We start from the raw sequence: 26,960 nt of genomic DNA, 5'->3' as shown, positions 1-26,960 counted from the left end.
AGACTCAGGCAGTGGTGTTGCCTCAGAGAAGTTCCCCCGCTCAGGAGGCAGTTCTGATTTGATCCAGCGGAGGGTGGATTGCACATGCCCTATTTATCCCCCCCAATAGCCTTTGCCTTGAGCGACCTGAGGTGGGGAAGCCAATTCAACTCTGTCCCTGGGCTGGGGGGCCAATACCGGGTGCGATTCTGGCCCCACCCACTGGCTTGTGCTGGCTGCCATCACAATGTTGGGGTCTGTAGCTTCTCAGCCTGGATGGCACTGGCTCCTCTAGAAGGGAAAAGCCCCTGTCCCTCTTTCCATCTCCTCCCTCCCCCCCCAAGCCAGCCAGTCCCCCAGCCCTGGGACCAGATTGGAGCCAGTACCCCCTAGAGGAGAAAGTCATCTCTGGCCCCCTGTCCCATTCCCTTTATCCCTCCCCCCCCCCCCCCCCAACACAAACAGTTTTAGGGTGATTTTTTTTTATTTTCTACAAGAATCAGAAAAAATCTCAAAAACATACCGATAAAAAACCGGCCCAGCTTTTTGCAAAAGTATGTACAGCACCTGGGATTCACAACTCTGCTAAAAAACACATTTTAAGACAGCTTTGAAAAAAGTTAGCCTTAAACATTTCAAAATATTCAAAGATATCAGGTAAACAACGTTCGCATTTCTATGGACAAGCTGGAAATTAAGAGCCCAAATAATAGGCCAGCTGCTCAGCTGGTGACCCTCAGATGGCGCAACAGATCACTTTATACCAGTTGAAGATCTGGCCCGCATATTTCAACTCAAAAATTAAGGCTAAAATGGAGACTCCCCCTCGGCCCGGAGGACTCCAGATTCCCCCAGTCAGGCCCTGCTTTTCCGTGCCAATCAGGAGCCCGTCCCTTGCCTGACTTGAGAACTCAGGCAACACGTTGATCTTATTCATCATAAAAGCATCAAGCAGACAAGACCCCAACTGTTTTGCTGAGCCTCAGTGCAGCCAGCCAGTGTCCTGCATGCCCTCTAAGGACAGAGATGTCAGCATCTGAGATCCATGGCTTCCATCTCCTGTGTGGGTGGTGCTTCTGTACAGTGATCATTTAAACCACCAAGCTCTCTCTGCTGAGGTCCTGGTTCTGGAAGGGAAACAGATGTGGCAAGATCAGCAAAGGGTCACATCTCTGGCCCACAGAGACGTGAAATGCCTTGGAGTGAGACTCAGCACGCCACCTGCTGAGCTGATGTCCTGGGGTGGGGGTGTCTAAGAGCTCTTCACTGGGAGAGAAATCTAAGGCACTAGCATTGTAGCTATGTGGGGCCCAGGGTATTAGCGAGACAAGAGAGGGCGAAGAAATATCTTGGAAGCTCATCTCCTCCAACGGGTGCACAAGCCAGGGACTTGGGAAAAAAGAAGATTGGCTTTAAAAAACAAAATCATGCCAAGTACTTATTTAGCCATCTCCTTCCAGAGTCTCTCAGGGGTGTGTTGGCAACAGAACTGGCCCAAGCCTCAGCATTTGAGGGACATGAGAGGAAATGTCTCCCCAGCCACAAGTGGAAGAAAGCTTTCTCTTCTGTAAATCCCACACCAAACAGGAGACTTGAGGAAATCCTAAGAGGCAGCCACACCTATTCACCAGCCAATCAAGGACCTGCTGAGGAAGGAGTGAAGTCTAATGCCCTTAGGCCTGCATAACTATGTACATCCCCCTGCCCCCTCCTGTGCCCTGAGGGGAGAGTTACCTCAGGCAGTTAAAGGCTTCCTGTCCCACACATCCTAGTTGGGATTGGTCCTGCCTTAGACAGGGGGCTGGACTTGAAGGCCTCCTGAAGTCTCTTCCAGCTCTAGGATCCTCTCAAAGGCCCTCGAGAGGAACAATGAGCTGCTGGATCTAGTGCGAGCAACGGCTGTGCTGCAGCCATTCCTGACATGAATTTGTAACTTAGACCGTCCCCCCCAAAAGGACAAAGGCCCACTGTCCCAGTCACTGCCACAACCCCCCACCCCAAGCCAGTCAGTGCCCCTGCCAGGGGGTAGGATAGCAGCTGATATATCCTAGAGGAGCAGGGGCCCAAAGCCCACTCACCCGTCGGAGCTTGCGGTCGTTCTTGCCCCGGGAGGAGACGGACTCTGTCTCCGTGTAAGGGGGAGGTGGTGGGGGGAAGCCATCTTCATTCCGATGCCTCCTGTTTCCTGATCGCCCGCTGGACCCACTGTCCCCATCCAGGTCCTCACGGCTGCCAGCTCGCCCCTTCCTGCGCAGCGCCTCTTGCAGGATCCGCCCATCGTAATGGCCCCTATCCAGCTCCCGCAGGTCGTCCCTGCTGCGGCTGCGCCGCTGGCCATAGTGTGCCTCCTCCCGCCAGTCAGGGGAGCTGTCCCGATGCCGCCTGCCCTGTCCTCTGCTCCGCCCCTCAAGCTGCGGGGACCAGTCGCGGTCTAGGTCATCCACAGAGTGGGAGCGGGGCCGCCGTGCGTAGTGCTCCTCCTCATAACGCTCTCCACGCCGGACAGGAGGGAGGAGGCGTCGGGCCTCGCTACTTCGCCCGCTCTCCCTCTCCCCCACGTCGCTGATGGGTGACATGGGCCGGGTCCGCAGCCGCCCCAGCCCCTGGCGCAGATCCTGGCGCCGGTCGTCTTCATGGAGGGAACTGATCTCACTCATCACCGAGGCTGGGGGGCGGGGGGGAAGAGGGGAAACAGAGTTAAATGGTTAAACAGTTAAGAGTTAACCCTTCTCAGACAGAAGTTATTAGCGGTTCATAATCCTGCTGGAAGGACAAAACAAGTGGGGCCTGGCAGGGGTCTGTTTTGGGACTGGTTCAGTTCAAGATCTTCAACAACAATTTAGATATTGGCATAGAGAGGACGCTTATTAAGTCTGCAGATACCACCAAGCTGGGAGGAGAGGGTCATAATTCAAAATGATCTGGAGAAACAGGAGAAATGGTCTGAGGTAAATAGGATGAGATTCAATAAGGACAAATGCAAAGTACTCCACTTAAGAAGGGACAATCCACGTCACACCTACAGAATGAGAAGCGACGGTCTAGGAAGGAGTCCTGCAGAAAGGGATCTAGGGGTCATAGTGAACCACAAGCTAAATACGAGTCAGTGTGACACTGTTGCAAAAAAAGCAAACATGATTCTGGGCTGCATTAACAGGAGTGTTGTGCGCAAGACATGAAGTCATTCTTCCTCTCTACTCTGTGCTGATTAGGCCTCAATTGGAGTGTTGTGTGCAGTTCTGGGCATCACATTTCAAGAAAGATGTAGAGAAATTAGAGAGGGTCCAGAGAAGAGCAACAAGAATGATGAAAGGTCTAGAGAACATGACCTACGGAGGAAGACTGAAAGAATTGGGCTTGTTTAGTTTGAGAGGGGACATGCTAGCGGTTTTCAGGTATCTCAAAGGGTGTCACAAAGAGGAGGGGAAAAAACTTGTTCTCCTTGGCCTCTGAAGACAGGACAAGAAGCAATGGGCTTAAACTGAAGCAAGGGAGGTAAAGGAATAAGTTGCCTAGGGAGGTTTTGGAATCTCCATCTCTGGAGATATTTAAGAGCAGTTTAAGTCAGACATCAGGGATGACCCATTCTAGACAGTACTGGGTCCTGCCATAAGGGCAGGGGACTGGACTCGATGACCTCGAGGTCCCTTCCAGTTCTAGTGTTCTATTAAATGAGCCTCTGTGCTTTCCCGCATTCCAGGCCCAATGCCCCAGTGAAGCAGTAGGAGGCTCTGTGCTGCAGGGAATGGGGGGGAAGGGGAGGGGTTTCTTCGTGGGTAACCAGGGCTGACCCCAGTGTCCAGGCCCAATGCTAGGGGGCAAATTAGTCGAAACTATAGTTAAGAACAGGAGTGTCAGACACATTGATGAACATAATTTGTTGGGGTTTCTGGAAAGGAAAACCATGTCTTAAAGTTCTTTGAGAGTGTCCACAAGCATGTGGACAATGGGGATCCAGTGGATGTAGTGCACTTAGATTTCCAGAAAGCCTTTGACAAAAGTCCCTCACCAAAGGCTCTTAAGTAAAGTAAAGTTGTCATGGGATAAGAGGGATGGTCCTCACAGGGATTGATAACTGGTTAAAAGACAGGAAACAGAGGGTGGGAATAAATGGCCAGTTTTCAGAATGGAGAGGGGTAACTAGTGGTGTCCCTCAGGGGTCTGTACTGGGACCAATCCTACTCAACGTATTTATAAACGATCTGGAAAAAGGAGTTAACAGTGAGGAGGCAAAATTTGCAGCTGATACTAAACTACTTAAGAACAAAGCAAATAGTGAAGAGCTTCTGAAGGATCTCACAAAACTAGGTGACTGGGCAACAAAATGGCAAATTAATTTTCATGTTGATAAATGCAGAGGAATGCACATTGGAAAACAATCCCAACTATATGTACAAAACGATGAGGACTAATTTAGCCATTATCACTCAGATCTTGGAGTCACTGTGGATAGTTCTCTGAAAACATCCACTCAATGTGCAGCGGCAGTCAGAAAAGCATGTTAGGAATCTTTTAAAAATGGATAGAGAATAGACAGCATATTTTATTGCTTCCGTATAAATCCAGGGTACGCCCACATCTTGAATACTGCATACAGATGTGGTCACTTCATCTCAAAAAAGATACCTTGGCATTGGAAAGTTCAGAAAGAGGCAACAAAAATGGTTAGGGGTTTGAAACGGCTGCCATATGACGAGTTTAAAAAGATTGGGACTTTTCAATTTAGAAAAGAGGAGACTAAGGGGGGATATGATAGAGATCTATAAAATCATGGCTGGTGTGAAGAAAATGGATAAGAAAAAGTTATTTACTTGTTCCGATAACATACAAACTAGGGATCACCAAATGAAATTAATGGGCAGCACTTTTAAAACAAAAGGAAGTACTTCACACAATGCACAGTCAACCTGTGGAACTCCTTGCCAGAAGATATTGTGAAGGCCAGGATTTTAACAGAGTTCAAAAAAGATCTAGATAGTCATGAAGGGCCTTCAATGGTTAACCACCAAGATGGGCAGGGATGGTGTCTCCAGCCTCTGTCAGAAGCTAGGAATAGGCAACCGGTGGAATCACTTGATTCCCTGTTCTGTTCACTCCTTCTAGGGCACCTGGTATTGCCCACTATCAGAAAACAGGATTCTGGGCTAGGTGGATCTTTGGTCTGACCCAATACGGCCATTCTTATGCTCTTACGAGGCACTGTTCTGCAAGGATGGGGTGGGGGTGGGGTTTCTCCCCCTCACAATCAGGGCTGGCCCCAGTGCTCCAGTATGATGGTTGGGGCACTATGCTGCAGGAGCAGGATGGCAAGGTTCTCCCCTGACAGGGTTGGTCCCAGTGCCCCAGCATGGTACCTGGGGGTGTTGTGCTGCAGGGAGTTCTTGGCACTGGGTGGAAGGAGAACAAGAATCTACAGCTAGGCGACTACTCACACTTCTCCAGCTTGCCATTGGCCTGACCCGGCCGCGTGGGGTCAAAATTGGCCAGCTCCTTCTCCATGTAGTAAAGGACCCGCATGGAGTCATCCTGCTGGTTAGCCTGGATCCGATATCCACTGCGCACTGCTGGGGAGAGGGAGCCAGAAAGGCGAGTGAGTAGGGAGACCCCTTTAATGTGGATCGTGTTTGGAAGGGGCAGCTACAACCAGTGAGACTCACCCACCTCCAGGGCAGGGCAGCTGGTGTGTCGTGTGACGTGCAGCTGTTGAACAGCTGCAAAGGACTCAGATCCAAATGCAGGGAAGTAAAATGGAATTGCCAGATGTGGGATTTGACCATTGGATGAATGGGGCACTTTAAGAATGAACACACTAAGCCAGTGGTCCCCAACGTTGTGTGGCTGCCAGGCACCCGGGGGCAGAGCCACTCATGTGCTGGGCACACGGGGGCGGGGCCACCCACGAGCCATGCGCCCGGGGTCGGCACTGCGCATGTGCCGTGCGCCCGGGGGAGGGGCCGCCCATGCGTCCCGCGCCTGGAGCCAGCACCATGCGTGTGCCGCGCACCAGGGGTGGGGCCAGCCCATGTTTCAGCGGGCGCACAGAAATCCCTCGGCGGGCACCATGGCGCCCACAGGCACCGCGTTGGGGACCACTGCACTAAGCAACCTCTCATACTGACTGATCAACACCTCTCAATGCAGCGCCCCCTGGCATCACACTGGGGCCAGCACTGACTGCAAGGGGAGAATGCCCCCGAGCACTCCCAGTGCCGATCCTGACCCCAAAAGGCAAGGGGGCCCTTCGGACAGCTCCCTGCACAATAGGTCTCCCATCCTAGTACTATCCATGCAGCTAACACGCTGCAGCTGCCTGAGCTAAAGGGGTACTGACTCCATCCAGCAGAGGGCAGCAGTATCACACTACCAACTCCCATTGCTGTATTGTCATCTGCCAAGTCTGCTTCGCAGCCTGGCGTCGCCTTACCTGAGTTCCCGCCACTATCCGTATCCCGAAGCAGGGGCACCTGGGAGCTGTTCCCACCAACTACAAGGAAATCAGGAGAGATTAAGCATAACTTCAGCCTTGCCGCTCAGTGCCACTATTTCCTGTCTGTGCACCTCAGCCCTGCAAGTCCCAGCACCCCAGCGATCTGGGCCCATAGTTCTGCCATGTGACCAGGAAATCCATCATAATCCCATAGAACCCACTGTGCCAGGTGCTGCCCAGACACAGCGAGACACAAACCTGCCCCCTCCCTCAAACAATAAGTGAGCACCGTAACCGAGCGTAACTAGGGCTGAGCATGTTGCTACCCAGCCTTCACCCTGCCCTCTGGGTTGACAGGGATGATGCAGACCAGCACTGACTCCAGGGGAGCTGTGTGATTGACATCACCAGGGTCCTGGCCCACTGACTCCGGTAGAGCTGTAGCCAATTGACAGATCCCCAGTTATGGTCACTGGCTCTAGGGCAGTTACTCACTCTTGTGGCAGGACTTAATTGAGACAGAATACAAAGTTACCCGAGCTGGCTCGGTCGTAGTCTGCCCCATAGCCGTTGTACATGGGTGACATGGGTCCCATGGGAATCATGGTGGCAGGGGGACCTAGCTTCACAGGGTTCGGGTGGGAGTAGATACTGGGGGCGCCGATGCTCGGAGCATAAATACTGGGGATGCCAGCGGTGGCAGCTTTTCCAGCAGCATAGACTGAAAAGAGAAAGCAGGGGACATTTGAGGATCAGAACACAGATCAGCAGAAATAGCCCCCACGGCAGGGCTTCCCCAGGCTTCCCTCCCAGTGCCAGGGAGAGAACCCAGGAGTTCTGGCTCCTGCCCTTGCACTAAACACTAGACCCCATTACCTCCTAGAGCTAGGGCAAGAACCAGCCCCCTTCCCCTCCCACCGCCCTTTGTAAGTTTCCCAATCAGCAGGAAATAAGGGAGAGAACTCACGAGCTTCTGGGCAGCAGCACTTCTCAGGACAGCAGGGGCACCGGACGTAGCAGCAGCAGGTATGGGGGCAGCACTGGCACCAGCAGATGCCGAAGAGGAGGAGGAGGAGGAGGAATCCCAGCACTACCAGGACAACAAAGAGCCAGTCTGCAAAGAGGAAGAGGTTTCTCATTAAGGACCCAGTTGCTAAAGAACTCACCAGTGCAGGCATCAAGGCCTCCCTGCCCCCAGGGAAACACACACACCAAGGCCAAGGTTTGACCTAGGGATTTGAATTCAAGATGCCTGAAAGGTGGGGGAAAGATTGATTTACAGGAGGCCCCTTGGAAAACAAACCAGATCAGCTAGAAAGCAGCATGGCCTAGCTGAAAGTACCCAGTTCCATTCCTGGCTCTGCCAGTTGTCTGCTGGGTGACTTCCACATTTCAGAAGCTCTGTACCTCAGATTCTCCATCTCTAAAAAGGGGGAATAATGATGTTGACCTCATTTCTAAAGAGCTGCTGATAGAGTCCTCTGAGGGCCTTATTAGTCAGCTGGAGGTGGATACACAAAAGTCACTATGGAATCATTCCTAGATTTAAAGGGCCAGGACCATTTTGCCCTGCTGCATAGCCCAGCCTGAGAATTTCTGCCTGCAGTTCACATTTGGAGGTTGAGCAAGAGTACCCTTAACTCTGCCCTTTTTGAAGATTTCAAGCCCTGATCTGGTAGTTGAGCTAGAGGGGAGCTTAGGGAGATGCTAATCTCTGAGGAAAGACTCCAAAGGCTGAAAAATCTGCCACATCTCTGGGGCAGTCATTCCCAGGGTTAACTGCACCCATTGGGGAAAATCTGCTCATTTCCAGTCTGGATTTGTCTCACTTCACCCCCCAGATATCACACAAAGCCGAGTGAGAGCTGAGAAGTTAAAGAGCTCTCAGCTCCCCAAAATCTCCTCTGCAGGGAGGTGGGATAGTCTAGCATCAAGTCACCTCCGAACCTTCTCTAAGAGAAACTCCACAGTTCAGGTCTCCTGTTACCAGAGCTCCAATTGTCCTTGTGGTTCTTTATAGCTGCTCTATCTCCCAACACAAACACAATGAAGTTGGAAGAGACAGCACATACAGAACAGAGTCATCCAGCATGTGATTAGCCTGCAGAACTCTGTCACAAAGTGCTGTTGGGGCCAAGAATTTAGTAAGATCCAAAGAGGAACTGGATAATTGGCCAAACTTGGCAGGGCCAATCATCTTGATGGTATGAGTCGTACACAGCAAAGTGTGAACGCTGCCTGTAATCTGCTTCAGAATTCCAGGGGATATTCTAGGCATCCATGGGCAGAACCCTATGGATTTTGAGGGGAAATTTTAAGTCCAAAAAGACTCCAAAAATCTCATTAGCAAAAAGAGCCTAAAGCAGCTCTGCAATTGTCTATAAATCAAGGGACCAGTTGTTGGTGCCATTCACAGACATAAACCATGCACCCCCCCCCAGGCTCAGAGTCCTGATTTAATTTAACATATTGATGCCCTGTATGACTAGCCCCTCAGATAGAATGGTTGCTAGTCACTGGCATAGGAAGGGGGGGGGGTGCAGTGATCATGGGGGAGGGTGGGAAGGGGCAGAGTCCCTGGCATGGGGAGGGGGAAGGAATGCCTAAAATAGCATGAGGATCAATACACTGAAGATCATGAGATGCTTAGTTAGGACAATGATGGAAACCAGATAAGGAGATCACCACCAGGATCTGACGCCCTCCATCAGGCCAATACCCTGTAGACTCAAAGGAGAAGGGGCAAGGTCAAGTGGGTTAGGGCATGGGGGTGGGGACTAGGAGGCTGGACTCCTAGGTACTATCCCGAGCTCTGGAAGGGGAGCAGGGTGTGGACTGGGAGTCAGGGGACATGATTAACTCTGACCTAAGCTCTACCACAAGGAGATGCAAGCTAAACACTCAAAACAAATGCACCAGGAGATACAGCAGCTCTGAAGGGCTGTCATCTTGAGTATGGCCCCTTTGATCCTTGCCCTAAGGAATAAAGTCAGGTTGAAAATATTCAAACAGAACAGTTTTCCATCAGCAAATGCCACATGGCTGACATCAGAGTGCTTTGCAGGAACATACAGATTTTCCATAAAGTCCTGCTGTTCAGACTTACAGCATGTTGAATAAGCCTATGGCTCTCTTACCAAATGAAATATGGATGCTGCAACAAAGCGCTTGGATATAGTATTTTTCAGCATACCGGAGCCAAATGTGGGACACCGTCATTTCCGTTCTGCAGGAAATGCATTTCTACCAGTGCTCTCAGAAATCGATCATTACTACTTACATCACAATAATTTGGTATAACGATAGTGCCTGGGAACTGCAGTCATGGCCCGGCACGCCATGCTAAGCACTGTACGTTTTATTGCTATTATGTTCATTATGGTAGCAGTTAAGAGCCCCACACTCAGGCCAGGACCCCACTGCACCAGGTGCTGTACAGACCCAGAACAAAGACTCTCCCAAAGAGCAAATTAAAGCACCTTAAGCTATTTCTCTCCTCCCACCGCCTCACAGCCTCCTACCCTGTCTCAATCATGATCCATGAGTAATGTGCTCTGCATAAAAGCTAAATGGTAGCATAATTACCCCCTCTCCCCAATCTAGTAAGGCATGTACCTTCCATGTGCCCTATCTGAAAGCCTGGCAAAAGCTCCGAGACCACAGATGACTTGCCTATGGGACAGAGAGAGAGACAGAGTTACTAGAGATATAGGCGAATGCCATAAAGGCAAGCAATTTAAAGCCAACTGTACTATATGGGTAGGGACTATAAACAGCATGCTGGCCTAACTGGGCATTCAAACTGGCACTAAGCGTTTGGCAATTTAAACACCTCACTAGCACAGGACAAAAAAATTGAATTGTGGCTACGCTGGGTAACCCTGCCAGCAAGGTATTTTGCCACTGATTGATAAAGCCCTGCAAATCTGCGGCTGTCCGCTTTGTATCTGCAGATATCTGCATCCACGGATATGGGTGCAGATATCCACAGCTCGTTTTTGTGGATGCAGATACAAATTTTGTATCCAGAACCCTGCTAATTTGCAGATATCTGTGGTTCATTTTTGCAGATGGGGATGAGGATACAAATTTTATATTCACTCAGGGCTCTACTGACTGAGCCCTGCCACACTGGCATTCGGTGCCATCAATAGAGAAGAGACCAGACGTCTCTTTTTCCACTTATCTAGCAACAAATCTTCAGCCCAGGCTTCCAAACTTCACGGCTGCAGTGTCTGACTCCTGCTGTGGCGAGATCTGGAGCAGCAGTCAGGTTTAAGTGGACACACTTTTCATATGAGCAAATCTTACATCTCCGATAAGGGTGAAGTGGAGCCAGAAGCTCCATACTCCAGAAAAGAACCAAAGGCAGGTGATTTGGCTATAAATCTGCATGGCCCTGTTCTCTAGAACCCTCCAGCCGAATCTCTGACCTCAGCCTCCAAGCTCCCAACAATGCCAAGCCCTTTGCCACAACTAATCTTGCTCTTCTGCTCCCCTCTCCCTATGGCTTCTAGAGTCTCGGTCTCCCCATCTAGCCAGCACCCCCATCCTTTCCAAGCAGTGCAGTGCAGTGCAGTCCAGTCCCTCCCTCCCATGCCATAGTGGCTTTAGGCGGGGTGCTGGGTAGTAGCTGCCTTCCAGTAGCGTGACAGTACCTGCACCAGAGCAGCCACCCAACCTGCACCCCTCATCCACACAATGCTCCAACCAGTGAGCTTGACAGTGCCAGAGGCAGGTCGGCTCTAGCATAAGGGCAGTGGGGGCAGTCAGGCCACTGAAGGGAGACCCCCTGAGTGGGGTGATGGGAAATTATAGAAGACCGCTCCTTTCAGATCAGGGGCCCCAGGCATAGCTCTCCTGAGGGAGGCCCCCCAAGACTGAGGCTGCTGGAAAAGCATCTCCAGACATGGCAATATTTTGCCCACCATTGAGCTCTTTTGCATTGCTGCATCTCCATTCTATGGAGTGGGGGTGGAGGGGAAAAGATGGATTTGCCCTGTAAGACAGAACCCAGGAATCCTGACTCCCAGCCCTGTCTGGCTCATCTGTGGTGAGCTATGCAGCACAGCTGTGCGCCAGTCTCCTCTGCTGTCCCCTTGCGGCAGGGGGCTGGGGCACTGCTCAGATGCACTAGTCTCAGGGACATAACTGTGGAGCAGCACAGCAGGATCAGAGTCATTACCTGGCTAATTACTAATTACTATTAGGTCATGGAATTCCAGCACCTCGAGGGCTGCTCTGAACCTCAAAACCGGTAGGATATCTGGGGATCAGAGCACGATCAGCAGCAAAAAGCAAAGCAGAAACCCCTTTCTAGTGCCAGCGGTGAAGCTGGATTCTGACTCTCATGCCCCCTGCTGGCAGCCAAGCCAGGAGGGAGCCAGTAGATTTGAGAAACAGGCAGCAGAGAGAAAAGAAGCTTCGGAAGATTTGGGGTTGGGGGACAGAAAGACTTATCTTATGCCAGTTGGGAGTGTTGCTACATAGTAATGAATGATGGCTTGTGCTGCGACAGGAAGTCAGGACACCTGGGTACCATGCCCACCTCTGCCAAAGGCCTAGTCACTTGCTCTGCATACATTAGCAACAGTGTTCCCTTTAAGCTGTGCACCTGTGCACAAAAAATTTAGCTCCACCCATGCCATTTTAAGAGCTGCGCAGCAGCACTCACTGGTCACCTTCCTGCTGTAATGGAAGAGAAGTGGGGGCAGCAGCAGCAACAGCTGGTGCCCTGGTGGGTTCCTGGCAGCAGGCAGCTGCCCTTTTGCTCCGCCTGGAGCTGGAGTGCGCCAAATGAACCTGTTTTGGTGAGGCTGTCCCAGATGGAACTGGCCCCATGTGGCTGCTGTTTTATTCCAACTAGAGCTGGGGTGACCTGCAGTGCTATTTTTAATACCAAGGTCCAGTGGGGACCAGGACTGCGGTACTAAAAATAGCACTGCAGGCGGCCTCTGCTCCAGTCTCAGCACATGGTCCTGCCCCAGGAGCAGCTGGGGCCGGGGCTGCGGTGGCTTCTGGGGTCAGACCACAGTACTAAAAATAGCACTGTGGCCCCCGCAAACTGCTTTCCACATCAAAGGCAGGTGGTGAGGGAAGGGGCAGGGGGAAAACTAAAGGTGAGGTGAGATGAGCAGAAGAAGGGGATTGTGCTGAGGGGAGAGGAGGGGCAGGGCAGGAGAAGAAAGAGGAAGGCACCAAGGGGCAGGGTGGAGGAGACAATGCCAGGGGGTCAATAGTAGACAATGAGGAAAAAGTCAGTGGGGGTGGGAGAAGGAAGGGGACAGGGTGATGCTAGGAGAGGAGAGGGAAGAAAGAGGAGAGGGAGGAAGAGGAGAGGGGAGAAGTGGGTGCTGGGAGACGAGGTGTTGAAAGGAGGGATGGGCATGAGCAAGGCAGGGGATGGAGCAAGTCATGTGTGAGGGGACAGAGGGACATGAGGAAAACTGGGTCAGGAGTATGAGGGGGTGGGCACCAGAGAAAAAGAGGGCAAGGAAGGCAGGGGGAGGCACCAGGAAGCTGCAAGGCTAAGGGTAGATGTAGGTGCCAGGGAGATTGTGGGGGTGAAGCAGAAGGGCAGACACAGGGAGGGGAGTGGAGAGGAGGGATGGGCACCAGCGGGCAGAGGAGAGGGGCAAGGCAGGTGGGCAGAGGGAAGTGTTAGGAGAGGGGATGGGGAAAGGTAGCTACAGATGATCAGAGTGGGGCTAGAGGAGGGGTGGGCATAGAGGGAAGAGAGGGGCGGGCACAGGGGTCAGAGAGGACAGGGAGGGGACAGGTCCCCAAAGAGCTGAGGGAAATGAGAAGGGCAGGAGCCAGGACAGCAGAGGAGAATGGGGGAGCAGCCCAAGGGGAGCAGATGAGGCGAGGGGAGAGTAGGAGACATGGCAGCAGAGGGGAAAAGGGAGAAGTTTATAAACAGCAACTGCACATGAACTCCATACTGGTGCACAAGACAAAACTCACTCTGCTCATGGGAGGAAAATCTTAGAGGGACACTCAGCAGCACCTCTTCCTATCCTCTGTCTCATGGCAAACTCTTTGGGGAAGGGTCTGCCTCTCACTGGGAGGGCAGTACATGGCACCACAGGGCTCTGATTTCAGCAGGGGGCAGGGACTGTCTCTAGCTATGTGCCCGGGCAGCGCTGGTTGGCACTACTGTAACACGAGCACTGTGGGGATTGCCTTTTATGAAGTGTTTTACATCACTGATGGGAAGGAGTTAATTGCAAACACCAGAGACACAGAAGTTAATACAAAAGGACTTTGTGGGAAGATCCCCTTAGCTTCTACTCCCTGGGTCCCTTTGTCCTCAGTGGCATTTGCCACACTGGGAGAATGAAATTCCTGTCTGTGGAGGAAAGGGTTCGGGAGGAAGAGGCCATGGGGCAGAGTAGGAAAAGCCCAGGGGAGGAGAAAGGGAGGCAGGAGCTGTGCATGAGTAGGCCAGCACTGGTCAGCATTTCCCCTTTCTGGTTAACCTCTTCCTAGCGCACAATGCTGCTGCTGTCTCTGACTGGCGCTGCTGCTACCCAGCTCCAAAAGCCACCTTCGGGGAACTTGGGCGCTGGGCAGAGAATGGCACGCTCCACTTCACCAGCTACACGTAGAGAGGAAAGCAGCTGCCTATTTAGCCCAGTATCTGCCTCTGTCCTGGCTCAGCCCCTTGTACTAATCTCAGATCCCTGCTGCCCTGAGCAGAGTGGTGAACCCATCTAGCTTGGTATCCAACCTCTTCCCCATTCAGGATCACACCCACAGGCCCCACCTGGCCTACATTCCATCTCGGACAGCACCCCGCCCCCCCCCTCCCCCGGGCACATTAGAGCATCCCCCTCCCCGTCTGCCCATATCTCAGTCCTGGCCACTTACCCAGCACAATGAGCTCAGCGTAGGCCTCATTGTTGCCCTGCAGATCCTGGGAAGAGGTGACCGTACAGTAGTACACCCCGCTGTCGCCCCAGGTTGTCTGGTCAATGCTCAGGTCAGCATCTGTGGGGAAACAGATGAAGACAAAGCTGGAGACACCGGAGCCAGGGTGGGAGAACTGGAGTCACAGCTAACACGCACAAAGGATCTCCAAGCAAGGCACCACGGATCCCTTTTCAGCTCAGTCTAGGAAAAGACAATGGTGTCCGGGGTCAGAGCCGATTCCTGGGTTCTGTCCCCAGTGATGGAAGGAGAGTAGATTAGAAAAGGGTGTCAGGGCCTCACATTGAGATACCAGCCAACTGGAGGGTGTTCAGATAAACAGCACTAAAAATACAGCGAAGGAGAAGGAGACTGTGGACTGGGTTGCGTAAGAAGGCAGATTGTGCTGTCTCTGTGTGGGGGCAGGAGGGTGAATTACCCAGGGCTTGTGGGAAGGAGTTGTGGAGAAATGTCAAACGGAATCCTCCCCACAGGGCTCAGTGGCCAGTCACCACCTGCTGATCTCAAACAATGGCACTTCCACCAATTGAGGGCTTTAAAACTGAAATCAACACTAAGCCCTCAAATACACACACAGGCCACCACGCCCTGCTGGCGGGAACAGGCCAGAGCAGCAGGAAAGAAGTTTACAATTCTTGCACACATATTGTGCCCCTCTCTGATGATCCCTTAAAAAGGAAATTGAAAAGCTGAGATATGCTGGAGCAATTATACGTCTAGCTGTACCCTGCTGGGTGGAGATTGGTACAGCACACTGGCATAGGCTCTCCTAGTGTGGGCAAGGCACTGCCTCCCCGTGCCTCAATTTCCCCATATGAGAAATGGGAATGGCACTGCCCTCCCTGAAAAAAGGATCCACTATGAGATCTACTAATGAAAATAGCTAGAGGTTGTTATATCAGCCAGACAGTGTTTTTGCCAGAATCTCTTAGTCCAGGCAAATAAGCTGCATCAATTTTAGCAGTATAATGTCATCTACGCAGGAGTCTGCTGGCACAGTTGTCGCAAATCTATTCTGTGCTATCAAAGTCAGTTGACATACTTCCCCCCCACTATGGCTATGCCAAGCAACCTGACCATGTAGCTGAGCCCTGAATTACATTTAGTGAGACTCCTAGATCGACAATGTTTATCTCAATGGGTTTAGAGTTTGTTCTATGTTCATGAAGCACCCTGCACAACGGGGTCTGGTCCATACTGAGGGCTCCTAGGTGCTACCATAACACAACTAATGGGGTTTGAAATTTTGAGCCCAGAGAGAGGACAAGACACTTGCCCGGTCAAACAAATCCCTAGCTCCTACCATCTGTAGATCTCAGAGCTCTTCACAAAGCAAATCGGTATCATTATCCACAGTATACAGGTGGGGAAACGGACAGGCAATGACTTGTTGAAGGTAACTCAGTAACCCACTGGCACAACTGAGTCTGGAATTCAAGTGTCCAGAGCCCTGGCCTGGGCAGCTTTGGGAAAAAGAAAAGTTAGGTCTCTTGAGAGTCACTCTCAAATAACTATTTCAGCCCAAAGTACAGTCTGGCTGTGTGGTGTAGTAGATAGCACTCTAGACTGGGGCTCAGGACACCTGGGGGGGTCTTGCCACTAAACTGCTGTGTCACCTCAGACTTGTCACTTCACCTCTCTGACTATGTAAGATCTTGGGCATAGTTTTACTCTGTGGGGTGCTCTGGAGCTGGAGGATCCATGGGAAAAACTGGTGGGTGCTGAGCACCCACCGGCAGCCAGCCTCTCTCCCTCCTTCCCCCAGGCCTCTCACCTGCTGGTGGTCCCACTAACCAACACCTACCCCCACCACTCAGTACTTTGGGAGCAGGGGAGCACTGCAAACAACTGATCTGCAGCATTCAGGAAGCTCCAGGAGGGAGGGGAAGGAGCAGGGGTGGAGTATGAACTTTTAATCAGTTTTGACAAACTTGGTCTAGGATTTTGCTCCACGTCCATTAGGTCATCGTGTATGCTGGATGGCGTCTCTCGTCTGGCCTTCTAAATAACACAGGCCAGGGACTTTCACCCTGTTACCCACAGGTTTCATTGGACAAAAGCATCTTTCATAAAGGCCTCCAGTCTGTCCATCTTTTGGGGTCATTCAATCCAATCCACCACTTCCCTCGGGTCCTTGTTCAACAGCTAATCACCCTTACTGTTAAATTTGCACCTTCTAACTGAAATGTGTCTGGCTTTAACTGCTGTACATTAATTATTTTTCTACCTTTCTCCACTACACTGCAGAGCTCGTTAGTACCTGGGATTTTCTCCCCCTGAAAAAAAGATTAAATCACCTGCTGACCTTCTTTTGGATAAGGTGAGCAGTTCAAACTTTTTCACACCCTCACTGTTAGGCCTTTGCTCTAGCGCTTAGATTATGTTTGCACCTCTTCTCTACACCTTCCCCAAAACCCTTTATAAAAAGTGCAGCCCAGAACTGGACACAGACTTCAAACACTGCTCTCTCCAATGCCAGCAAACTTTTTACACTTCATAACCAAGCAGTTTTCCCTACCGCTCCAATTCACAGTGTGATGCTGAGGTTTGGGATTTGTGACATTAAACGCTCACCATAAAATCCAGCTGTGACACCTAACAGCCTAACTAGGACATCACTGGAGTCCTGACCTAACTAGTTCTATTCTGTTGACCTGCATCTCCAGACAGCTTTATTAGACTCTCTCACACTCCCTTTCCCAAACTGTAATTAAACCTTTGCAAAGAACTGCAAGGATGGTAAGTTATGTAAGGGAATCATTAGGATTGTGATCAGCTGTAATTAGGGCTAAGATTTAACTACTGGGTATTGTGGTAGTTAGCTACAGGGTTCCAACCCTGAGCTGGCTGCATTTTAGTAAGGGGAAAGTGATCCACAGTTTATAACGTGCAAGACACTGGAGTGTTAAAAACTAAAGATTTTTGCTGCATGAATCACACACCAGTTGGGCCAGGTTAAGACAGAGCTGCTGCTATCACAAAAAATGCCTCCGGGTAAGACAACACAAATAGAAAAGGCATAATAATGGAACAGAGTTTGGCTGAAGACAGCTGGAACTCAGCTCCAGTTGGTTTTAGACACATGATTGCAGAGCAAAGTGTTTTGCTGTGGACTTTCGACCCACCACAATGCAATGCAGTTCACTTGCTCTAGTTTCACAATGTAAAAGTAGTAGAACCTGAAAACATTTGTACTGGATCAGTGCCAATCGAGATCAGAGCTCTGTCATGCCAGGCACTGCTGAGATGCAGTCCCTGCCCCAGCTGAAATCAGGGCCCCATTCTGCTAGGTGCTGCCCAGGCACAGCAAGATAGTGTTCACCCTAAAAAGCTTCCAATCAAACTAGACAAGGCAGGTTTATCATCTCCAAATGGGGAAACTGAGGCTGGAGGAAATGACTTTTCCAGGGTCACACAGGCAGTCCATGGCAGAGCTAGGAATCATAGGCACTGACATGCAGATTTCCAGAGGACACTTGAAAGCCTCATGTTCTGTCCTGTGCCCTGGCCTCACTCCACCTTTTGCCCCACACTGTTTCTGCCCTTGCTCTACCCCCTCTTCCAAGGGTGCCCCATATTCAGCTGGGGCCTCCATGTAGCGGGAGGAGCATGTTCTAAAGGGTGAATTAAGTCCCCACCACCACCACATCCAGTTCCAAGACCACCATGCTCTCCCCACCCCATGGTACCTGTGGGGGCACTTCATCCTCCCACCATGCCTCCCCCCTCCACATTATGCCATTCTCCCTGGCAGGTGGGACCTCAGGCATAGTGCAGGTGGGAGCTGATTCTAATGCCAGCTTCTCCTAGTCATTGCTCTGCAGCCTGCCTGGCAGCTGCATGAAAAAGAAGTGGCTTCTGCTCCCAGTTTACACTGACTGGAGGAGCCCACAGACGGCAAGAAGTATGGGAGGAGAAGAAAAGGCCCAACAGTGGGTGCACAGCACCCACTCAATTATTCCCCCCAGGTGCTCCAGAGCTAGAAAGCTCATGCAGTTGGCACCCTGAGCTGGGAATTGAACCCAGCAGACCAGAGTCCTAGTCTGTGGCTTAACCACAGTCAGCATCCCCCCACCACTTCCTGATAGAGCTCAGAGCATCTGACACCAGAGCACTCAGCTTAACCTTAGCCAGGCAGAGCTGTTCTGAGACCCAGGTGCAGAATGGTTAGAGCGGAACAGGACCCAGGGACTCAGCACCCCCACTGTAACCCAATGCCCAAGGGCAGCACCATGCTGTGCTGTGGCGTGGAGAGGGGAGAGCGCCAAATGCCCCAAATACATATAACAGAGGCCATGACACTAATGTTCCAAACCCGAGAGGTGGCTGCATTTCACCCCTGGGCAAACGATACCAAAAGGTTATTAAGAGTTTCAGAGATCTACCCCAGAGATGGCTGCATTTCTGTGGTGGACTCTCTTAACATCAGCCCTTTCTTTTCAGACCTCCCACTTCAGTTTCAAAAGCCACTGCTGTATTTGTTCTCTCCTCCTGGAAACCAATATGCCATGAGCATGAGCAGGATCTGAGCTTGGAGTTCAGACGCTGAACTAGGACGCAGGAGAACTGGGTTCAGTTAGTGTTCTGCCACAGTCATCCTCCGTTAGCGTGGGCATCTTGCAACATCGCTGCGTGCCTTTGTTTTCCCAGCAGTAAAATGAAAATACAGAGGGGGAATGATCAGCCCAGCAGAATTTTGTGGGACAGGGACTGCCTCACTTCCTGTCTGGACAGCACTGCACAATACAACCCCAAACTCAGCTGTGGTGGGAGCTGCCCCCATTTCTGACTGCTACCACAGTCCATCTAATAAGTGCATAGTACAAATCCTCTTCTCTCTTCCCCAGTTATTCCTCATCTCAGTGAGGGACCCTTAGGCCCTACCAATGTGCATCTAATAAGCAAGCACATTGTATTCCTTCTGCCCCACACATACTGGGGGTGACAATGAATGAGCACCTCTCATAGAAGGCTGTACCATAATACAGCCAATACAGGGGAGGGCAATAACTTTTTCTTGCAAGCCACTCTGAGAATCTGGTAAGTGGTCAAGGGCCACACACTTCTGCAGTATTAATGGAGGAGGTGTGAAGTCTGGGATGGAGGTTAGGTGCAGACAGCGGCTCAGGGTAAGGGACTGGGGCTGGGGGAGGGGGACAGGGCCTGGGAAAGAGTTTGGGTGGAGAGGGTTGTGGCCTAGGGCAGGGAATTGGGGGTGGTAGGAAGGATTCTGACCAGGGGGCAGGATGCAGGAAGAGGCGCACGGCCTGGGATGGAGTTGTGACCAGGGGCAGAGGGTTTGGGCTGTGGCCTGAGGCAGGAGTTGGGGTGAGAGAAAGGGTGGAGTGCCAGGTACAGGCTCTGGCCAGGAGGCACTTACCCTAGGCCAGGAGATCTCCACCGCCTATCTGTGAACCGCTGGCAGCCAGGCTGCAGTGGCTGCAAGAGCTGAAGCCAGCTGCTTGCAGTGGCTCAGCTCTGGCAGCTGTGGTGGCTGATTTTGCCCAGTACCCTCCCACCGAAGTAAGATGGTGGCTCGGCCAGAACTCCGCACTCCTCCCCCACCTCTACCCAGGGAGAGGCACTTAAGGAGGGAAGGGGGGCGTGCCGCCAACAGCCACTCCCCCTGCCCCTGCGGCAGTAACTGCCATGCTCCCTGGCTGCCACTCTAGGGAGTGCGGGGGTGGGCTGAGGTCAAAGGAGTGTTGGGGTGAGTGCGTGGTGGGGTCATGGGCAAAGGTGTTGGCATGGACTACGGGGCCAAAGGGTGTTAGGCACTGGGGAGCAAGGGGCTGAGCTGGGGCTACGTGGACTGATAACATTTTATTTGCATATTCATTTACATAATAAATATGCAAACAAAGCGTTACTGGTCCATCAACAGTTTGCCAGTCCATGGTATAAAACAGGTTGAGAACCATGGTCCTAGGTGGCTCCCGGCCAGGAGCCCAATGGAACCCTCAGAAAGAATTGTTCCCTGCCCCCCCCCCAACATCGCTCAAAGCGCCAGCGGCTGGGGCCACGTGCATCTCCAGTGGCAGGCCCTCCACCCTGCATAGAGCTGTCCTTTCTCCCACACCTAGTGTATTACCATAATACACCTAATAAGCCCGTGGTCCCCAACACTGTGCCCGCGGGTGCCATGGCGCCCGGGGGGGGCATTTCAATGCGCCTGCCAGGTGCTCGGGGCTGGCCTGGCCCCGGGTACATGGCGCACGGGCGCTTGCGGGGGGGGGGGGGGGGGGGAGCGCCGGGCGCGCGGCACTCGGCGGGAGGGGGGGGAGCGCTGGCCCCGGGCGCGCGGCACTCGGCGGGAGGGGAGGGGAGCGCTGGCCCCATCTCCGGGTGCGCGGCACTTGGCGGGAGGGGAGGGGAGCGCTGGCCCCGGCCCCAGGCGTGCGGCACTCGGCGGGAGGGGAGGGGAGCGCCGGCCCCACGGCACTCGGCGGGAGGGGGGGGGAGCGCCGGCCCCGGGCACGCCCCCTGGCGCCCGGCAACCACAAAAGGTTGGGGACCACTGTAATAAGCCCTCCAGATCATATAACATTCTCTTGGCATGCTAACGTAACTTACCTAAAAAGTCAACAGTTAAAAAAACCCTCCCTGCTTGGCTAGAACTCACTGTTGGTGATGGTGATCCGACGTCCCTGATAGAAGTCCCCCAGTGTCACAGCATTGCCCTGCTTGGTAGCCACCACCCGAACTGTGCGCGTGGTGTCCTGGCACTCCACATACGGGTTGTAACCGGGGTTGTTCTGCTGCAACTGGCTGTTGATCTGGTTCTCCTGACTGCTGGGGTTGAAGGCATCTGCCAGGCGGCTCCGGCAATAGGACTTATACTTCCAGGTGACAATGGGTGGCTGGGTGGCTGAGGTCTGGTAGTTGCACTGCAAGGTAACGGGCTGGAAGAGGATCACCACGTTGAAGGGGTTCAGCACAGTAACTTGCATCCCATGAGCAGGGCCTGGAACAGAGAACGGGGAGTCAGCCGGGATGTCAGATCAGAGAGGCCAAGGAGGGTCATAGATGGAGAAGGGGGTTGTCCCTGACAAGCGAATGACAGAGACAGAGTAGAACCCAGGAGTCCTACCTGTCCCTGCTCTAACCACAAGACAACATTGACTTCCCAGAACTGGCAACAAGAACCCATGAGTCCTGATTCCCCTGCCCCCTGTTCTAACCACTAGGCCATAGTCCTAGAATCAGATCTGGAAGAAACCTCAGGAGGTCATCAAGTCCAGCCCCCTGCCCGAGGCAGGACCAATCTCAACTAAATCAACCCAGCCAGGGCTTTGTCAAGCTGAGACTTAAAAATCTCTAGGGATGGAGATTCCACCACCTCCTTAGGTAACCCATTCCAGTGCTTCACCATCCTCCTAGTGAAATAGTTTTTCCTCATGTCCAACTTAGACCTCTCCCACTGTAACTTGAGCCCATTGCTCCTTGTTCTGCTCACTACTGTGACAGCCTCTCTCCATCCTCTTTGGAACCTCCCTTCAGGAAACTGAAGGCTGCTATCAAATCCCCCCTCACTCTTCTCTTCTGCAGACAAAATAAACCCAAAGTCCTCAGCCTCTCCTCATAGGTCATGCGCTCCAGCCCCCTAATCATTTTGGTCGCCCTCCCCTGGACCCTCTCCAATGCGTCCACATCCTTTCAATAGTCCAGAACTAGACACAATACTCCAGGTGTGGCCTCACCAGAGCCGAATAAAGGGGAATAATCACTTCTCTAGATCTGCTGGCAATGCTCCTCTTAATGCACCCTAACATGCCATTAGCTTTCTTGGCTACAAAGATGCACTGTTGACTCATCGCCAGCTTCTCATCCATTGTAATACCCAGGTCCTTTTCTGCAGAACTGCTACTTAGCCATTCAGTCCCCAGCCTGTATTAGTGCTCGGGATTCTTCCTCCCAAGTGCAGGACTCTGCCCTTGTCCTTGTTGAATTTCATTAGATTTCTTTTGGTCCAATCCATCTAGGTTACTCTGGACCCTATCCCTGCCCTCCAGCGTATCTACCTCTCTCCCTAGCTTAGTGTCATCTGAGAACTTGCTGAGGGTGCAATCCATCCCCTCATCCAGGTTATTAATAAAAATGCTGAACAAAACCGATCCTAGAACAGATCCTTGGGGCACTCTGCTAGAAACTGACTGCCAACTTGAGATCGAGCGGTTGATCACTACCTGTTGGGCCCAACAGTCTAGCCAGCTTTCTATTCATCTGACAGTCCATTTATCTAATCCATACTCCCTTAACTTGCTGGCAAGAATATTGTGGGAGACTGTGGATATGGGAAAGTCAGTGGATGTGCTATACCTTGACTTTAGCAAAGCTTTTTATACAGAGCCAATTACCTCATCATAGAAGCTAATCAGATTGGCCAGACATGACTTGCTCTTCATGAATCCATGTTGACTACTGTATTCCTGATCACTTTCCCCTCTTCCAAGTGCCTCAAAATGGATTCCTTGAGGATCCCCTCCATGATTCTTCCAGGGACTGAGGTAAGGCTGACTGGTCTGTAGTTCCCTGAATCGTCCTTCTTCCCTCTGCCCCCCCCCACCTTTTTTTTTTTAAAGATGTGCACTACCATGGTCCTATCACTAGAGTCAGGGCTTGACAAATCAATGCATCTACTCGACTATAGCGAGTTGATTTCAGCCAGTCGCCCTGTTCACCGGCAGCGCACACATGCGCAATGCGGGTCTTGCGCATGCGCAGTGTGGGGCTGGCGAGTACGTTTCGTCGCCGTTTGTCAAGCCCTGACTATAGTGGTTGACTCAGAGCTATGACCAGGTCTGACAGCTAATTAAGCCACATTATCTCAAAGGGGGGAGAAGAATTAAACAGCCGTTGAGAAGTCCAGCGTAAGAGGTCTCAATTGGCATGCCAAGCTTTTGGACCACACCAGTGTTCCCTGTAAGCTGAGCACTTGGGCAGGAGAGATTCAAATGCCATCCTGCTGATTTGCAGAGCACCCATAGCTGGCAGCAGTTGAAAGCATATGTTTCTACTGGTGGTGCACATCCGTACATGCCTTGATGCACATAACATGTATACTGCACATGGATGGAAAAAATTAGAGGATACACTAGATGACACCTCAGGCCTCCTCCAGCCCTGTCACAGCCCTCTGCAGGGTAACAGACCCTGAGATCAGCAGGACAGGGTTAAGGGGTGCCCAGGAAGACAGGCTCGGGGATATGTCAGCACATCAAGTGATAGTCCCAAGGGGTTCTCTGTGACTCAGCCTGTCACAGCTATCCCAGGTTTAACTCTTCACTTGGATCACTATGAGGCATTCTGAGAGACACCCAGCCCCTTACTAGTCTCACGGCATTCAAAATAGTATCACATGGTGCTTTTGCGTCATCAGTTGCTAACACACACAGTTTCAGTCTAAGAACAGCTGCGGTATCTTAGAGGTGAGTGGCATAACTAGGAACAGAACCCAAGAGTCCTAGCCTCCAACTACCGCTCTAATCCCCTAGACTTCATTTCCCACACAAAGCCAGGGCTAGAATCCAGGAAACAGAGTTGAGACTCCTTAGATTCAACAGATGCCACTCCCCGAGTGAGGAAACGCAGTCTCTTTTAATGTGACCCTATATCAGCTATTTTAAAACCGCCTACACCACCACTGGCCCCAACACTTTTCAGATCATAACACCATGCACAGTATGGCATGCATTCTACCGAAAGGGCAGGAAGAAAACCAGATTGCCAATCACACTGAGATCAGGGCCAGGGCACCGGAGTCCTTACCCCAGGGAAGGAGGGATCCTGCCCAGAGATCTCAGCTTCGTCTATCATTTGATAGGACATCATGTGCTTTCCCAGCCCCTGTGTTCACATCAACCCTAGGGCTATAGTTAACAGCAAGCCCCTCCCTGAGACAGAGCACCCAGCGGGGAGTTTCGGCAGACATGAGCTCACCATGACAGGGCGGCTACCCTTCCGGGGAAGAGTTGGTCATGCCTGTGTCTCTGGATTAGGGTGCGCCCAGCACCAGAAAGAGCTCTATTTAGATGACACAGGACATCCCACCGTTACCTCACTTGGGGCAGGAAAAGCAGGCCGGCGGGCATGAATCCCGGGGTTCTGGGAACAGGGAGGGCTGAGGAGAGCTATTTTTGGCAGCATCTCGTGCCACCTGTTCACCTTAGAGGGGAAGCTAAATACGCCCCCAGCAGACACATTCCGGCTGCTTAAACAGAAATGGGGGCAAATGAAAGGCCCCCTGCAGTGTGACTGCCCCCTGCCCCCCCAGTGACTGCCCCCTGCCCCCTCCAGTGTGACTGCCCCCTGCCCCCCCAGCCCTGCTACAGGGGAGCCCCCCAGCTGGCTCCTGTGCTCCCCACCCCCGCTAAGTGGGACACAGCCCTGCCCAGCCCCTAGCTCCCCCAGTAACTCAAGGGACTCCCCACACAACCCCCCCCCCCCCCCGTCCCACAAGGGCAGCCCAGGGGCCCATGCTGCCCCCTTGGGGTACAGCCGGCCCCAGACCCGGTAGGCGGGGCTAGCCCCCCCCTCACACGCTGCCCCTCCAATCAGACGTCGAGTGTCGCCCCTGCCGCTCGGGGCAGGAGTCCCCGCAGCCCGCCGCTCCGCACTCAGAGGCGGGTGGAGGGGCGCGCGGGAGGGGACATGGCGCCGCGGCCGCCACCCGCTCCCTGGGCAGGGCGCTCACCTGCGAGCCACGGGCCGCCCAGGAGCCACAGCAGGGTCAGCAGAGCCGGCTGGGGTCCCCGGGGCTCCATGCCCGCCTCTCCCAACCGACGCGGGGCCGGGCTGATTCGCTCGCGCCGGGCTCCCCCTCCCCTGTTGATTCGCTCACGTCCGACTCCCGAGTGCGCGCGCCCGTCTCTTCCCCTAGCTCAGGTGCTGCCGCCTCGCCCAAGGGGCGGGACGTACCAACTCTGCTTGGGAGGTGGGGGGACGAGAAGAGAACGACACACCCCTCCCGCCCCGCAGGCCTTTAGGCGTAGGATGTCAACTTCTGTTCGACCACGTCTTCGAATAGAGGCGCCACCGCCCCCCGCTTAAAACTGGGGTTTACATAAACTCCCCACCTGTCTCCTTGCCCCTCATTTTGAAAATGGTTCGGCCCAGGTAAGCACTAGGAGCAAACCAATTCGCCCTTTGGAAACTGGGAGTGAACTTTTGGTTACTTGCCCCCCCCCCTTCCCCATGACAATGAATTGACCCAGGGACACACCCTAGAGTCTGAAATGTGGGAGAAACCAAAGTAACTTCGAGAGGCGGGAAGGTGTTGCTCAAGCTGTGGGATGTTTCGTTTCCTCCTTTATGAAAATGAACCGAGAGAAAGAGATAGGAGAAACCACGGGAACTTTCAAAAAGGGAAGGCTGAATCCCCCCTTTATAAAAATGGAACGAGCCAGGAACAACCCTAGAGAAAGAGGTGGGAGAAGCCAAGATCACTTTTAGAGAAGGTGAATTGTTCCTGAAACAATAGTGTAATAATCCCCCATGGTACAAATGGACTGCCCCAGATGCACCTCCTAAGTGATGGGAGAAACCAAAGTAACTTTGTCAAGAGTTGGGAGGGGACGGGAAGTTGCGGCTCATGATAAATGGAGCCCCTCGCAGAACTGGGAAATGGACTTGGGCGACGTGTGTTTTTCTTCCTCTGACGCTGGGATCAAAGGGGAGTTTTCCTATTGGCTTGCGGCCCAGCAGGGATCTGGGAGAGCTACAGATGTTAGCGGAAAACTTCTGAAAACTTAGGAAACAACATTGGGATTGGAAAAAGATTTAGAAACTCTTGGGGGTGGAAGAGCTGAAACTTTCTAAACTTTATCCCCTGCTAAAGAAGTTTCCCAAACGTTTCCCACGGCCAACAAATGGTTTTGAAAACTAATTTTTGAAAAGTGATAGAAATGTAGCCGTGTTAGTCTGGGGTAGTTGAAGCAAAATGCAGGACTATGTAGCACTTTAAAGACTAACAAGATGGTTTCTTAGATGATGAGCTTTCGTGGGCCAGACCCACTTCCTCAGATCAAATAGTGGAAGAAAGTAGTCACAACCATATATACCAAAGGATACAATTAAAAAAAATGAACAAATATGAAAAGGACAAATCACATTGCAGAACAGAAGGGGGATGCGGGGGGTGGGAAGGGGGAGGAAGGAAGGTAAGTGTCTGTGAATTGCTGATATTAAAGGTAGGGAAAGTGGGATGTTTGTGAGTTAATGGTATTACAGGTGATAATTGGGGAAACTGTCTTGGTAATGGGTGAGAAAGTTCTTGACTTAACAAGAATTTGAACTTTCTCACCCATTACCAAGACAGTTTCCCCAATTATCACCTGTAATACCATTAACTCACAAACATCCCACTCTCCCTACCTTTAATATCAGCAATTCACAGACACTTACCTTCCTTCCTCCCCCTTCCCCCCCCCCCCCGCATCCCCCTTCTGTTCTGCAATGTGATTTGTCCTTTTCATATTTGTTCATTTTTTTTAATTGTATCCTTTGGTATATATGGTTGTGACTACTTTCTTCCACTATTTGATCTGAGGAAGTGGGTCTGGCCCACGAAAGCTCATCATCTAATAAACCATCTTGTTAGTCTTTAAAGTGCTACATTGTCCTG

At 52.1% G+C, this 26,960-nt stretch overlaps 1 protein-coding gene across 5 annotated transcripts; it reads right to left on the bottom strand.

The window, feature by feature from the left end:
• Positions 1-444: 444 nt before the first annotated feature.
• LSR (lipolysis stimulated lipoprotein receptor) lies at positions 445-25,246 on the bottom strand. 5 transcript variants are annotated; one of them, XM_075906945.2, is made up of 10 exons: positions 25,032-25,246; positions 20,961-21,302; positions 14,279-14,398; positions 10,022-10,078; positions 7,374-7,520; positions 6,942-7,127; positions 6,404-6,463; positions 5,412-5,540; positions 2,058-2,644; positions 445-1,106 (listed from the first exon to the last, which is right to left on the bottom strand). In XM_075906945.2, exons 1-10 carry the CDS (start codon positions 25,099-25,101, stop codon positions 1,071-1,073), a joined length of 1,734 nt encoding a protein of 577 aa, XP_075763060.2. In that variant the 5' UTR covers positions 25,102-25,246; the 3' UTR covers positions 445-1,070. The 5 variants fall into 5 exon arrangements, with proteins under 5 accessions (XP_075763060.2, XP_075763059.2, XP_075763063.2 ...); XM_075906944.2 differs by having other exon boundaries at positions 5,412-5,543; positions 25,032-25,245; XM_075906948.2 differs by lacking the exon at positions 25,032-25,246 and adding an exon at positions 24,278-24,301 and having other exon boundaries at positions 5,412-5,543.
• Positions 25,247-26,960: the final 1,714 nt, after the last annotated feature.

This window comes from Pelodiscus sinensis, chromosome 22 (assembly GCF_052426305.1).
Source record: "Pelodiscus sinensis isolate ZL-2025 chromosome 22, ASM5242630v1, whole genome shotgun sequence".
Lineage (NCBI taxonomy): Eukaryota > Metazoa > Chordata > Testudines > Trionychidae > Pelodiscus > Pelodiscus sinensis.
Note: the sequence above shows the minus strand (reverse complement) of the source record. Positions and strands in the feature narration are given on the sequence as shown.